The sequence below is a fragment of the Gobius niger genome (genome assembly GCF_951799975.1).
Source record: "Gobius niger genome assembly, chromosome: 11".
Classification (NCBI taxonomy): Eukaryota; Metazoa; Chordata; class Actinopteri; order Gobiiformes; family Gobiidae; genus Gobius; species Gobius niger.
This window is the reverse complement of record NC_136862.1, coordinates 2,721,303-2,734,455: the sequence shown is the minus strand read 5'-3', so window position 1 is coordinate 2,734,455 and position 13,153 is coordinate 2,721,303. Positions and strand designations below refer to the sequence as shown.

The 13,153-nt window shown below is 52.2% G+C and overlaps 2 protein-coding genes across 2 annotated transcripts in view; one reads left to right on the top strand and one right to left on the bottom strand.

Annotated features, from left to right (window-relative positions):
* Positions 1–841, bottom strand: part of ppm1e (protein phosphatase, Mg2+/Mn2+ dependent, 1E) — a 31,883-nt gene extending 31,042 nt beyond the window's left edge. The window contains exon 1 of the mRNA XM_079565643.1: positions 352–841. Within this exon, the coding sequence (XP_079421769.1) occupies positions 352–536 (185 nt within the window). The 5' untranslated portion in view covers positions 537–841. The remainder of the gene's footprint in view (positions 1–351) is intronic.
* Positions 842–3,465: 2,624 nt separating this feature from the next.
* Positions 3,466–10,735, top strand: smg8 (SMG8 nonsense mediated mRNA decay factor; the record flags this gene model as incomplete). The annotated part of the gene is given in 7 exon segments (XM_079566763.1): positions 3,466–3,811; positions 3,814–4,118; positions 5,546–6,425; positions 7,180–7,325; positions 8,623–8,738; positions 8,740–9,463; positions 10,500–10,735. Coding segments are annotated over 7 exon segments (2,733 nt in total). The 3' UTR covers positions 10,716–10,735.
* Positions 10,736–13,153: the final 2,418 nt, after the last annotated feature.

The window sequence follows — 13,153 nt, the reverse complement described above, 5'->3', positions numbered from 1 at the left end:
GGTCCGGTAAACGGCGCGGGCCGAGGACCGAGGACCGTGACCCCCGCTCACATCGCATGGGAGGCTATTTTTAGCGCGCACGGAGACGCTCACAGTATGGCTGCCTCCCACCCCCACATGATGACGTCACGCTGTTACGCAAAAGCAGGGGTTCACCTTTCGAGGCGCATCTGAGGCTCTGGCGCAGCCCGGGCTCCAGCCGCAGCTCCGTCCCCAGCCCCGTGTGTAGGCGGGACACGGGCCGCTGCAGCACGAAGCAGGCCTCGCGCACGCACACGCACACACACACACACACACGCACACACACGCACACACGCACGCACACACACACACACGTAACACACACTTAACTATTTGTACAGGTGCTGGAGACACAGGTCCAGGCACTCCCCCTCCAGCTCGTCCTCCGCCAGCAGGTCCGAGAGGGGGCGCGTGGGCAGCGGGTCGCTCTCCTGCAGAGGCATCCTCATCTCCCGGAGGAACAGCTCCAGGAAGCGGCGGAAGGTTTTCTCCTCTGCTGCACAGCCGGCCATCATCTCTCATTCCCGGACTACGCAGCGCCGGCAGAAGCTTGTCGGCCGAGCGAAGGTCGACGCACCGCCTCAGAGTCTGAAGTGGAGCAGTGCACGGGCTGTCAGCTCAGCCTCATGCAAAGCACCGGGAGCGCGCCTCCAGTTATCAGGGATTTCGGATCATAGAGCGGTGACGTCAAAGGCACGAAGGGCTAACGAGAGCGCGCGCGCACTCGCCCTGCACAGGTTTACGTGAGCGCGTCATGCGTGGGATGTGAGGATATGCGTTTGGAACGCTGAAGTACAGGGGCTCGCCCAAGGACAGGAGAGGGCAGAGGAGAGGAAGAGGAGGAGGAGGAGGAGAGGAGAGGAGGAGGAGGAGAGGAGGAGAGGAGAGAGGGAGGAGGAGAGGAAAGAGAGGAGAGGAAGAGGAGGAGGGGGAGAGGAGAGGAGAGGGAGGAGGAGAGGAGAGGAAGAGGAGGAGGAGAGGAGAGGAGAGAGAGGAGAGAGAGGAGGAGAGAGGAGGAGAGGAGAGGGCAGAGGAGAGGAGGAGAGGAGAGGAGAGGAGAGGAGAGGAGAGGAGGAGAGGAAGAGGAAGAGAAGAGGAGGAGGAGGAGGAGAGGAGGAGAAGAGGAGGAGGAGAGGAAGAGGAGAGGAGGAGGAGAAGAGGGAGGAGGAGGAGAAGAGGAGAGGAGGAGAGGGCAGAGGAGGAGAGGAAGAGGAGGAGAGGGAGGAGGAGGAGAGGAGGAGAGGAGGAGAAGAGGAGGAGGAGAGGAAGAGGAGGAGAGGGAGGAGGAGGAGAGGAGGAGAGGAGGAGAAGAGGAGGAGAAGAGGAGAGGAGGAGAGGGCAGAGAGGAGAGGAAGAGGAGGAGAGGGAGGAGGAGGAGAGGAGGAGAGGAGGAGAAGAGGAGGAGAGGAGGAGAGGGCAGAGGAGGAGAGGAAGAGGAGGAGAGGAGGAGAAGAGAGGAGGAGAGGAAGAGGAGAGGAGGAGGAGAAGAGGAGGAGGAGGAGAAGAGGAGGAGGGGAGGAGAGGAGAGGGAGGAGAGGGCAGAGGAGGAGAGGAAGAGGAGGAGGAGAGGGAGGAGGAGGAGAGGAGAGAGAGGAGGAGGAGGAGGAGAGAGAGGAGGAGGGGAGGAGGAGGAGGAGGAGAGGAGGAGGAGAGAGAGGAGGAGGAGAGGGAGGAGGAGAGAGAGGAGGAGAGGAGGAAGAGGAGAGAGAGGAGGAGGAGAGAGAGGAGGAGGAGAGGAGAAGAGGAGAGGGAGGAGGAGAGAAGAGAGGAGAGGGAGGAGGAGAGGGAGGAGGAGGATAGGAAGAGGAGAGGGAGGAGGAGAGGAGGAAAGGAGAGGGAGGAGGAGAGGAGGAGGAGAGGGAGGAGGAGGAGGAGGAAAGGAGAGGGAGGAGGAGAGGGAGGAGGAGGAGGAGGAAAGGAGAGGGAGGAGGAGAGGAGGAAGAAGAAGAGGAGAGGGAGGAGGAGAGGGAGAGGGAAGAGGAGGAGAGGAGAGGGAGGAGGAGAAGAGGAAGAGGAGGAGGAGAGGGAGGAGGAGGAGAGGGAGGAGGAGGAGAGAGAGGAGGAGGAGAGGAGAAGAGGAGAGGGAGGAGAGGAGGAGAGGAGGAGGAGAAGGAGGAGGAGGAGGAGAAGAGGAGGAATGGAGAGGGAAGAGGAGGAGGAGAGGGAGGAGGAGAGAGGGAGGAGGAGAGGAGGAGGAGAGAGGAGAGGGAAGAGGAGAGGAGGAGGAGGAGAGGAAGAAGAGGAGAGGGAAGAGGAGGAGAGGAGAGAAGAGGAAGAGAGGGCAGAGGAGAGGAGGAGGAGGAGGAGGAGGAGAAGAGGAGGAATGGAGAGGGAAGAGGAGGAGGAGAGGGAGGAGGAGGAGAGGGAGGAGGAGAGGAGGAGGAGAGAGGAGAGGGAAGAGGAGAGGGGAGGAAGAAGAGGAGAAGAGGAGGAGAAGAAGAGGAGAGGAGGAGGAGATGAAGAGGAGAGGAGGAGGAGGAGGAAGAGGAGAAGAGGAGGAGAGAAGAGGAGGAGGAGAAGAAGAAGGAAAGTGAGAAGAGGAGACAGGGAAGAGGAGAAGAAGGAAAATGAGAGGGAAGAGGAAAGGAGGAAAAGAGATGAGAAGAGAAGGAAGAGGGGAGAGGAGAGTAATGAGGGAAGAGGAGAGGCAAGGCAAGTTTATTTGTAGAGCACGATTCATAAACAAACATTTCAAAGTGCTTCTCAGTTGCATCAAATTACAAGACGAAGATTAAATCAATCCATAAAAGGGAAGAGAGAAGAGAAGAGAAGAGAAGAGAAGAGAAGAGGGAGAGAAGAGCAGAGGAGAGGAGAGGAGAGGGGAGGGGAGGGGAGGGGAGAGGAGAGAAGCGGGCCCACACGACTTATTCACATCAATCAACTTTTATATTTCACAATAATGTATTAAACATCAGACCTGGAGTTTTTGTTTAATATTCTGTACTCGCCTGACCCTCACCTGCTGACGTCATGCAGTGGTGTTTACAAAGTCCAGACAGATTCATCCGACAAGATTTGATACTTTTGAATTATTATTTATTTATTTCAGGGGGGGGGGGGGGGGGGGGGGGGAATGTAAAAAGATACATTTATATAGTTAGTGTGTATTATACAAGGAACGCAAACTGTTCTAGTGTAAATAATAAATAAATAGATAAATATAAAAGAACAATTTGTTTTCCTGTTAAGATCTGTCTGCAGTCTCTCCGCAAACAGCTCGATCAGAATGGACCGCAAGGGGCGGTATTTGACAAGTACACACGTTTCACCATTAATCCAAAATACTCCAGATAAATAAAGGAGTGACTGAAACGCACATCTTTGCTTCTTTAAAAACTGAAAAGGTAAAGTCTGTGGAAGTCGTTGTAAAAGCGGAACCTTTGAGTAAATCCTGTTTCCGGTCGGACGAAATAGCGCGGTGAGCCGGAAGTGCTGCTTGTTTTGATGGCGAGCGTCTCGTTCTGTTTCCAGCTCGGTTTTCTAAAGCCACGGTGGTCCCGGTGTAGACCATGGTTGGTCCCGGTGGACATCGAGGCGGTGCTGCGGGACGCGGCGGAGCGGCCCCGGGGGGAGGACGGCCTGTGTGTGGTGGGGCTGTTCGGGAAGAGCAGCCTTCAGTCCGGCTGCGCTAAAGAGTCTCTGCTGGACGCGCTGTTGGACAGACACGTCTTCCCTCCGTTCGCACCGGGGACCGGCCGCGGGCTGCGGGCCGTGCACGAGCCCGAGCGGCGCGTGCTGTACCTGCTGATGAGCTCCGTGTGCGACGGACGCGAGCTGCTGAGCGCGTGCGAAACCTGAGCTCCAGCAGCGCGCACGCGGATGCGCACGAGCTGTGGAAGAGCCTGGAGAGACAGAACTGTCTCCAACTGCTTTACCTGTTCTCCGTGAGCCACGTGCTGCTGCTCGTGCACCCCACGCACACCTTTGATGTCACGTACGACCGTCTGTTCCGCGCGCTGGACGCGCTGCGCCAGAAAGTCCTGCCGCTGCTGCGCGCGGCCATAAAGGACTGTCCCGTGTCCAAGGAGTGGAAGCTCAACAGCCGCCCGTGCCCCCCCCGGCTGCTGTTCGTGTTCCACATGAACGGGGCTCTGAAGGTCAATGATCTACTCACTAACTACACCCGCACCACGTGACTAACGCACACTACACCTGACTAATAACTACTCACTAACTACACCTGTCGCCCTCAGGTGCACATGTGCTGTCGCTCTAACCCTTATGTCAGGGCTCTTCAAGTACTTTTGTCACTGGGCCAGATGTGTGGGAGGTCATTGGCCACTGGGCCGGTCAGTCTGTGAGCCGACCACCGCCACCAAACGTATTCATATTTTTGAGACAAATAAATGATAATTTCATCATCATCAATGCTTGAGTAGAACAGAATTTGGCCTAAACTCAATAGTTGTTTTATATTTCAGCATTTTAGGCTTTAGAAACATTACAATAACATATTAATACAGAATAATAAAGAGCCTAATAATAAACTAAGACTACTCAGAACTAAACCAGGATTAAACCAGGGCAAAGCATGATCTATCAGGGCTAAGACAGGACATAAACCAGAGCAAAGGCCTGATACAGAATGAGAGAGTTACATGTGAGACCAGAACATCTCAAACATGAGTAACTCCTGCTCAGCCTCTGCTCCTCAGCTGAGGGACACACACTGACCAAACCCTGAGCCGCTGTTCTGTCCAGACCTCACGCTTTATGATCAGTGAAAGAAGCTCATCCACATATTCAGCCTCTCTTTGGCCTGTTCACAAAGAGCATCTCTGCGCTTGTACTTTTCCCACAAAGACGTATCGAATGAAGTCGGGGGAGAAAGGTCAGATTCATGATTCAGATGTTTAGTTAAGTTAGAGCCCAGAGAGCAGGTTTAGCGCTGAGCGGTTAAGCACGCGCTGCAGGTGCAGGACACTGATCCAAAACTCAGCTTCATCGTCCACTTTACAAACATCCACAACTGAACTGGTGTTTCTGACCCGACAGTCGCTGGTCAAGCCCTTTGTAACGATGAAGACGACAGGGAAACATGTGGTCATCTGCCGCGGGGCGGAAGAGAGCTGCTTCTGCGTGGGATAATCCGAACAAAAGTCCAAAAACTCGCTGCACACTGTCCTTGTGCTTCGGTTTAGAAAACCTGTCAGTCCGTCCAACGATCAGCTCCTGTTTACTCAGGTTACACCGTTTAAAAGAGCCATGTTTTCATTTGAGCCGCGCTGTAGGAGAGACGCGAGCGAGGCTGCAGGCACTGCTACGCAAAGCAGCGCCATTCCGGCAAGAACGCGCCGCGGAGCGACGCGAACGCGGCCCGGATGATGCCAAAAAATAGATATACTTATGGAAAATGAGGCGCGGGCCAGATTTAATTGGTTGGCGGGCCGGAGCTGGCCCGCGGGCCGCCTATTGAGTAGGCCTGCCTTATGTCGTCCTCAGGTGCACATGTGCTGTCTCTCTAACCCTCGTGTCGTCCTCAGATGCACATGTGCTGTCTCTCTAACCCTCGTGTCGTCCTCAGGTCAGCGGCTCGGACTCCGGCGCCCACGGTGACCGGCCGAAGAAGCACTCCCCGCGGCGGCGGCTGCAGCACGCGCTGGAGGACCAGATCTACCGGATCTTCCGTAAGAGCCGCGTCCTGACCAACCAGAGCAGTAACTGCCTGTTCACGGTTCCCGCCAACCAGGCCTTCGTGTACGTGGTGCCGGCGCCGGGCGACGACGCCGTGGCGGCGCTGCTGGAGCAGCTGCAGTCGCACTGCGCTCTGGTGGAGCAGGAGTACGTGTCGGGGCCCAGGAGGTACCGGCTGATGCGGCGCTCGGCCCGGGCGGCCCCGGATCCCGGCGCGGGGCCCTTCTCGGGGCCCCCGGCCGACTGCTCTCTGAAGGAGTTCCTGTGGCAGCACGTGGAGCTGGTTCTGACCAAGAAGGGCTTTGACGACAGCGTGGGCAGGAACCCGCAGCCCTCGCACTTCGAGCTGCCGTCCTTCTCCAAGTGGCAGCAGGTGGCGCTGCAGCTGCACCAGGCGCTGCTAGGGGGCGCCGACGAGGAGCAGGCGGAGCTGCTGCTCAAAGTGCAGAGCCAGCTCAAGGTCCTGGAGGGCTTTCTGGACGCGGACGCTAAGTTCTCGGACAACAGGTGTCAGAAAGCCCTGCCCGTCGCCCACAGCGCCTACCAGTCCAACCTGCCCCACAACTACACGTCCACCGTGCACAAGAACCAGCTGGCCCAGGCGCTGCGCGTGTACAGCCAGCACGCCCGCGGCGTGGCCTTCCAGCGCTACGCCCTGCAGCTGCACGACGACTGCTACAAGTTCTGGAGCAGCGGCCACCAGCTGTGTGAGGAGAGGAGCCTGAGCGACCAGCACTGTGTGCACAAGTTCCACCTGCTGCCCCAGCCAGGTACGGCCACGCCCACAGCTGAGCACCTACAGCTGAGCACCTACAGCTGAGCACCTACAGCTGAGCACCTACACCTGAGCACCTACAGCTGAGCACCTACACTTATACACCACGCTCTCAACCTACGCCTAATCCACCCTCAACCTACACTTAAACATCTACACTTAACCCCTTAACTCCCACCTGAACCAAGCACATTTTCTCCAGTTTGGCTTCACCCCAGTTCAAAAGCTTCTGGAAAAAAGAGCAACAAAACTGAGCTGAAAACAATGATGGAAATGTGACAAAAATGTCACAAGAAATTGACAAAAAATTGAAGAAAAAATGACAAAAATGTGACAAAAAAGTTACAAAAATGAGTTGAATACCCGACAAAAAAATGATGGGAAAAAAATCTGACGTGAGGAAAAAGATCCACTCGGGTCAGGCGGGAGTTAAGAGGTTATATCATAGTTATTTTATTAAGTTTTTTATGTTTGTGACGAGGTCTGGATTTGTCACTTTGTCTAATGAGAAAGTGAAACGAAAAACTAGGCCACATGTTTTAGTGTAAGGTTGGGTCAGATTCAGTGTAAGGTTATTGTTATAAAGCCAGTTTTGAACACGACTGAAATCAAGCTGCAACTGACGCTACACACTCGTCCCACACTCGCCGCTCTGCTCCTCCTTCCTGTTTGTGTTTTCTGCTCTGAGAGAAGCTCTGTCTCTGTCCTGCAGAAACGTTCTGACGTGTCCCATCGTGTCTCTTTCTCAGGGGAAAAACCCGACCTGGACCACAACCCTCCCATCCTCCAGCACAACAGCAGGGGGCGCTCCAGCAGCAGCTGTAACTGCGGGAGGAAACAGGCCACGAGAGAGGACCCCTTTGACCTGCAGGCCGCCAACTACGACTTCTACAAAGTCAGTGTTTTCATCCTGCACTTGTGTTTAGTGTCGTCCTCTGAGCGTCTGTGTGTGTTTGTGTGTTTGTGTGTTTGTGTGTTTGTGTCATAGTGTGTTATTTAACCCACACTAATCGCAGCCGCTGTGTGAGTCTGAGGGAATCTGTCGTTTGTCCCACACTGGTCAGAGTCCAGTGTGGGAGTCCGTGTGTAGGTGTTTTTTGACCCACACTGGTCGTTAACCCCTTAACTCCCACCTGAACCGAGCACATTTTCTCCAGCTTTACCCCAATCCGAAAGCTTCTGGACAAAAGGTGTGAAAATAGCAAAAAAAAACAAGGATGAAAATGTACAAAAAAATGTACAAAAAATGTACAAAAAAGTGGACCAAAAAGTGATACGAATTTGAAAAAAAAAAGGGAATAATTTGACGAAAAGTGACAAAAAATGGACCAGAAAAGGGACCCAAAAAATTAAAAAAAATTGACGAAAAATTGAGAAAAAATGGATGAAAAAGTGACAAAAATTGACAAAAAAGTGACAAAAAAGTGAGAAAAAATTTACAATTTTTTTTGAAAAAATTGACAATTTTTTTTGAAAAAAGTGACGAAAAAGTGACAAGAATTTGACCAGAAAATGCGAATAATTTGACAAAAAAGTGAGAAAAAAATGGACCAAAAAAATGATGAAAAAGTGACAAAAAATGGACAAAAATGGACAAAAAAATGACAAAAAGTGAGAAAAAATTGACATTTTTTTTTGAAAAAGTGATAAGAATTTGAACAGAAAATGACCAAAAACTGGACCCAAAAAAATTGAAAAAGTGACAAAAAATGTACAAAAATTTGACGAAAAAGTGAGAAAAAAATGATGAAAAAGTCACAAAAAATGGACACATTTTTTTTTTTAAATGGACGAAAAAGTGATAAGAATTTGACCAGAATATGCGAATAATTTGACAAAAAATTTACCAAAAAAAATCGAAAAAATTGCCGAATTGTTTTTTTTTTAAATGGACGAAAAAGTGACAAAAAAGTCACGAAAATTTGACAGAAATGAGATGACTGCCCAACAAAAACAGTGATGAAAAAAAATCTGATGATGTGAGGAAAAAGATCAATTTAGTTTTGTAGGTCTTAGCTTTCAAATGAGGTGTTACACTGGCCTACAGGGTTTGGGTAAAGCTGAACTGGAGAAAATGCTCTTGGTTCAGGCGGTCTCTGTGTAAGTGTGAGGGTGTCTGTCGTTTGTCCCACACTGGTCATCGTGTGTAGGTGTTTGTCCCACACTGGTCGTTAATCTCTCTGTCCCGGCAGGCGCTGGAGGAGAAGTGCTGTGGGAAGCTGGAACGTCTGGACTTCCCCGTGTTTGAGCCCAGCACTCCAGACCCCGCTCCGGCCTGTGAGCCTGACAAGGGGCCCCAGGGCGATGGTCCCCGGGGAGGAGAAGAGCCACACTCCCGGAGACCCCAGCCTGAGCCTGGCCCTGAGCCTGGGACACTCCACCGACAGCCTGGAGCACTTTGGGGAGGGAGAAGCCCCTGAGGCCCCGCAGCAGAAGAGGCCCAGTCTGCTGGACCGCCAGCCCTCCACCGTGGAGTACCTGCCGGGCATGATGCACTCGGGCTGCCCCAAAGGCCTCCTGCCCAAGTTCTCCAGCTGGTCCCTGCTCAAACTGGGCCCTGCCAAAGTCTACAACTGCCACGTGGGGCTGGAGCAGCCGGGCTTCCTGCCGGGCTCCTCCTTCCTGCTGCCCTGGGACCTGGTGATCCGCTCGCGCTCCGAGGACGAGGGCCTGTCCGAGTCCCTGGACAGTTCCGGACTGTGGCCTGTGCCCAATAAGAGCGTGTCGGGGAAACGCGGGGGCCCCGGGCCGGGCCGCAGCCGGCGCCGCGACGACGTGGCCCGTCTGTACGTGGGCTTCGCGTACGAGGACGGCAGAGGCCGCCGCTTCATCAGCTCCGGCCCCGAGAAGATCATGAAGGTGCTGGGGCCCGGCGGCGCCAAAGAGCCGGCCTCCAGGGTCCTGAGCACCGACATGCCCCTCTACGTGCCCTCGCCCTCACAGGGCCGGGGCATCAAGGTGCACCTCGCCCAGCTGTCCCACCTCTTCATCCTGGTGCCCGACGCGCCGCTGGAGGTCACGCTCAGCCCTCAGGTACCGGCGACACAGGAGGGATGTCAATAACTGACACACAGGGGGCGCTGTAGCCTCTTTAGACAACAACAACAACAACAACATGCAGGACAAAGTTTACTCTGTTCATTTAGTCAGTAACAGGCAGATTGAACCCTTCTGTAGTTATATCTGGAGGATAATGTCTGTGTGTGGTTTAACCCCTCAACCCCCACCTGAACCGAGCACATTTTCTCCAGTTTGGCTTTACCCCCAGTCCAGAAGCTTCTGGAAAAAAGCTGTGAAAAAAGCAACAAAACTGAGACGAAAACAATGATGGAAATGTGACAAAAAAGTGAGAAAACATTGACAAAAAAAGTGACAAAAAATTGATGAAAAAATGACAAAAATGTGACCAAAAAATTAAAAAATAATTGAAAAAATTTGACAAGAAAATGACAAAAATGTAACAAAAAATTAAAAAAAAATTGACAAAAAATGACCAAAAAAAAAGACAAAAAAAATGATAAAAATTTGATAAAAAATTTGACACAAAATTCACAAATAAATGACAAAAAATTGGCAAAAATGTGATTAAAATGTGACAAAAAAATGACAAAAAAAATTTTGGTCATTTTATTGTCATTTTTTTTTCAAAATTGTATCACATTTTTGTCAAAAATGTGATAAAAAGTTTGAAAAAAATAATACAAAAAAATGGACGAAAAAATGACAAAAATTTGATAAAAGGACGAAAATGTGATAATTTTTTTTTTTTTTTTAAATACAAAAAATGGTCAAAAAAATGAAAAAAAAAATGTTACAAAAATGAGTTGAATATCCAACAAAAAAATGATGGAAAAAAAATCTGACGTGAGGAAAAAGCTCCTCTTGGTTCAGGCGGGAGTTAAGAGGTTAAATCATAGTTATTTAAGTTTTTTATGTTTGTGACGAGGTTCGGAAACGTCACTTTGTCTGATGAGAAAGTGAAACGATAGACTACATATTTAGTTTAGGCCTCACGTTTTGTCTTTGTTGTTCTGACCCCGCGTGTAAAGTGATCTTCTCTCCTGTGCAGGTGCAGCCGGGGCCCCCTCCCTGCCCGCTCTTCCACCCGGAGCAGCCCGAGGTGGCGCTGCCCCCCGACGGCCTGTGGGTGCTGCGCTTCCCCTCCGCCTACGGCACCGAGCGCGGCCCCTGCTTCCCCCCCAAAGACGGACAGTCCCTCAGCGACTACAAGGTGCTGCGGGGGATCCTCCGGGCCTGCCCCGCCGGCCCCCCACGCTCCTCCTGACCCCCCCGCGGGCCCCCCCCCCCCCCACGCTCAGGCCTCGTGCTGCCAGTGAGTGTGACCTGACAGGACAAAACGAACTTAAATGATTTATTATGTCTCCTTTTTTAAGTTTGGATCGATCGGATCGTTCTTTTATTTCCTGTGTTTGATGTTTCACGTGACAAATCAAATAAATAAATACAAAACATCAGCAGAGATTCACCATCATTTACAGAAAACTCTTTATTTTATCCCTCCATCATGTCTGAGTCTCCCAGGTCTTTCTCGCGCTTCTTCCCTCACACATACAGGTTTGGTATCCACGTGTAGCAGGAAAGGCTGTGACTGAGATGACGTTGTGATCCAAATATGGTCATTTCCTGTGTGGGAGACAGCGGGAACCGGCACCTTAATGTGGTGGAGGGTTTGAGCACCTGAATGATCCTGGAGCTCTGTTGTCGGGGGTCTCCCAGGGCAAACAGGTCCAGGTGACGGGTCAGACAAAGAGCGGTTCAGAAGCTCCTTATGAGAGACCAACGGGCCCGGTTAGAATCGTGAGGCCGTCCTTCTGTGGACCCACCACCTGCAGGTGGAGAAATAGGGGCTGGTGCACTGTGATTTGAGCAACTCCAACAGCTGCCCCCACGACCCGGAAACGGAGAAGTGGAAGAGGATGGATGGATGGATGGATGGATGGATGAAGTTTGGGCACAGCCTTCATCAGATCATTCTTTGTTCATCTTAGAACCACAGTGTGTGCTGGACCAGCCCAGGTGAGATCCAGAATCTCAGTCAGTGTCTGTGGAACGACACGAGAGAGAGTCTGTCTTTGTCTCGGCTCCTCCTGTGGATTCAGGACCACGGAGTCACAGCAGCAGATCAACGCTCTCCCCGTGTGTGAGAAATCCAGAGGAGAGAGTTCTGCTTTAATCGTATCTACTTCATGTGTGATTGTGCTGTCCAAAGTGAATGTTGTGGTTATAGTTCAGTTGAGCAGCAGAGGGCGCTCTGACACGTGAACTGTGGGCCTTTCTGAAGCCGCTCCCTCCTCCCTCCCCCAACACTCAGTCTGCTCGTGCCCGGAGTGTTCTGTCCGAAATGGACCCTCAGTGAGGGGGAGAAAAGCTCCTTCTCAGCGAGTCTGCATCCACACCACACTTAACAGGTGTGTGTTACACTGAGAGCCGTCCCACGAGCAACACACCAAACAACTACAGTTCCGTGTTTATTTAGGACCTAAGAGTTCATTTGAACAACTTTATCGTCATATAGACGTTTATTAATGAAAAAGAAAACGACAGTGAGACTTAATATGATTTTATTGGGAGGAAAAGTTCTCACTTGTGAGTTTGAAGAAGCTAAATGATATCATGTAAATACGACATATTTGAATCTGAATTACTTTGTAAACTCATAAACCTTTTATTTATTTAAAAGTGTGATCAGTTGAACTTGTGATTTTTGCCACTGCATGGGCTGTGCAGATCGAGAGGGAGAGAACGAGCTGAAAGTCACAGCTCCAATTTCTCTGTTGAGTGAACCTCAGAAGGTCCCTCACTGAGGCCGAGTGGAAGGTCCCTCACTGAGGCCTGAGTGGAAGGTCCCTCACTGAGGCCTGAGTGGAAGGTCCTTCACTGAGGCTGAGTGGAAGGTCCCTCACTGAAGCCTGAGTGGATGGTCCCTCACTGAGGCCTGAGTGGAAGGTCCCTCACTGAGGCTGAGTGGAAGGTCCTTCACTGAGGCCCGAGTGGAAGGTCCCTCACTGAGGCTGAGTGGAAGGTCCTTCACTGAGGCCTGAGTGGAAGGTCCCTCACTGAAGCCGAGTGGAAGGTCCCTCACTGAGGCTGAGTGGAAGGTCCTTCATTGAGGCCTGAGTGGAAGGTCCCTCACTGAAGCCGAGTGGAAGGTCCTTCACTGAGGCTGAGTGGAAGGTCCTTCACTGAGGCCTGAGTGGAAGGTCCCTCACTGAAGCCGAGTGGAAGGTCCCTCACTGAGGCTGAGTGGAAGGTCCCTCACTGAAGCCGAGTGGAAGGTCCCTCACTGAGGCCTGAGTGGAAGGTCCTTCACTGAGGCTGAGTGGAAGGTCCTTCACTGAGGCCTGAGTGGAAGGTCCCTCACTGAGGCTGAGTGGAAGGTCCTTCACTGAGGCCCGAGTGGAAGGTCCTTCACTGAGGCCCGAGTGGAAGGTCCTTCACTGAGGCCTGAGTGGAAGGTCCCTCACTGAGGCTGAGTGGAAGGTCCTTCACTGAGGCCCGAGTGGAAGGTCCTTCACTGAGGCCCGAGTGGAAGGTCCTTCACTGAGGCCTGAGTGGAAGGTCCTTCACTGAGGCCTGAGTGGAAGGTCCTTCACTGAGGCCTGAGTGGAAGGTCCCTCACTGAGGCCGAGTGGAAGGTCCCTCACTGAGGCCTGAGTGAAGGTCCCTCACTGAGGCTGAGTGGAAGGTCCCTCACTGAGGCCT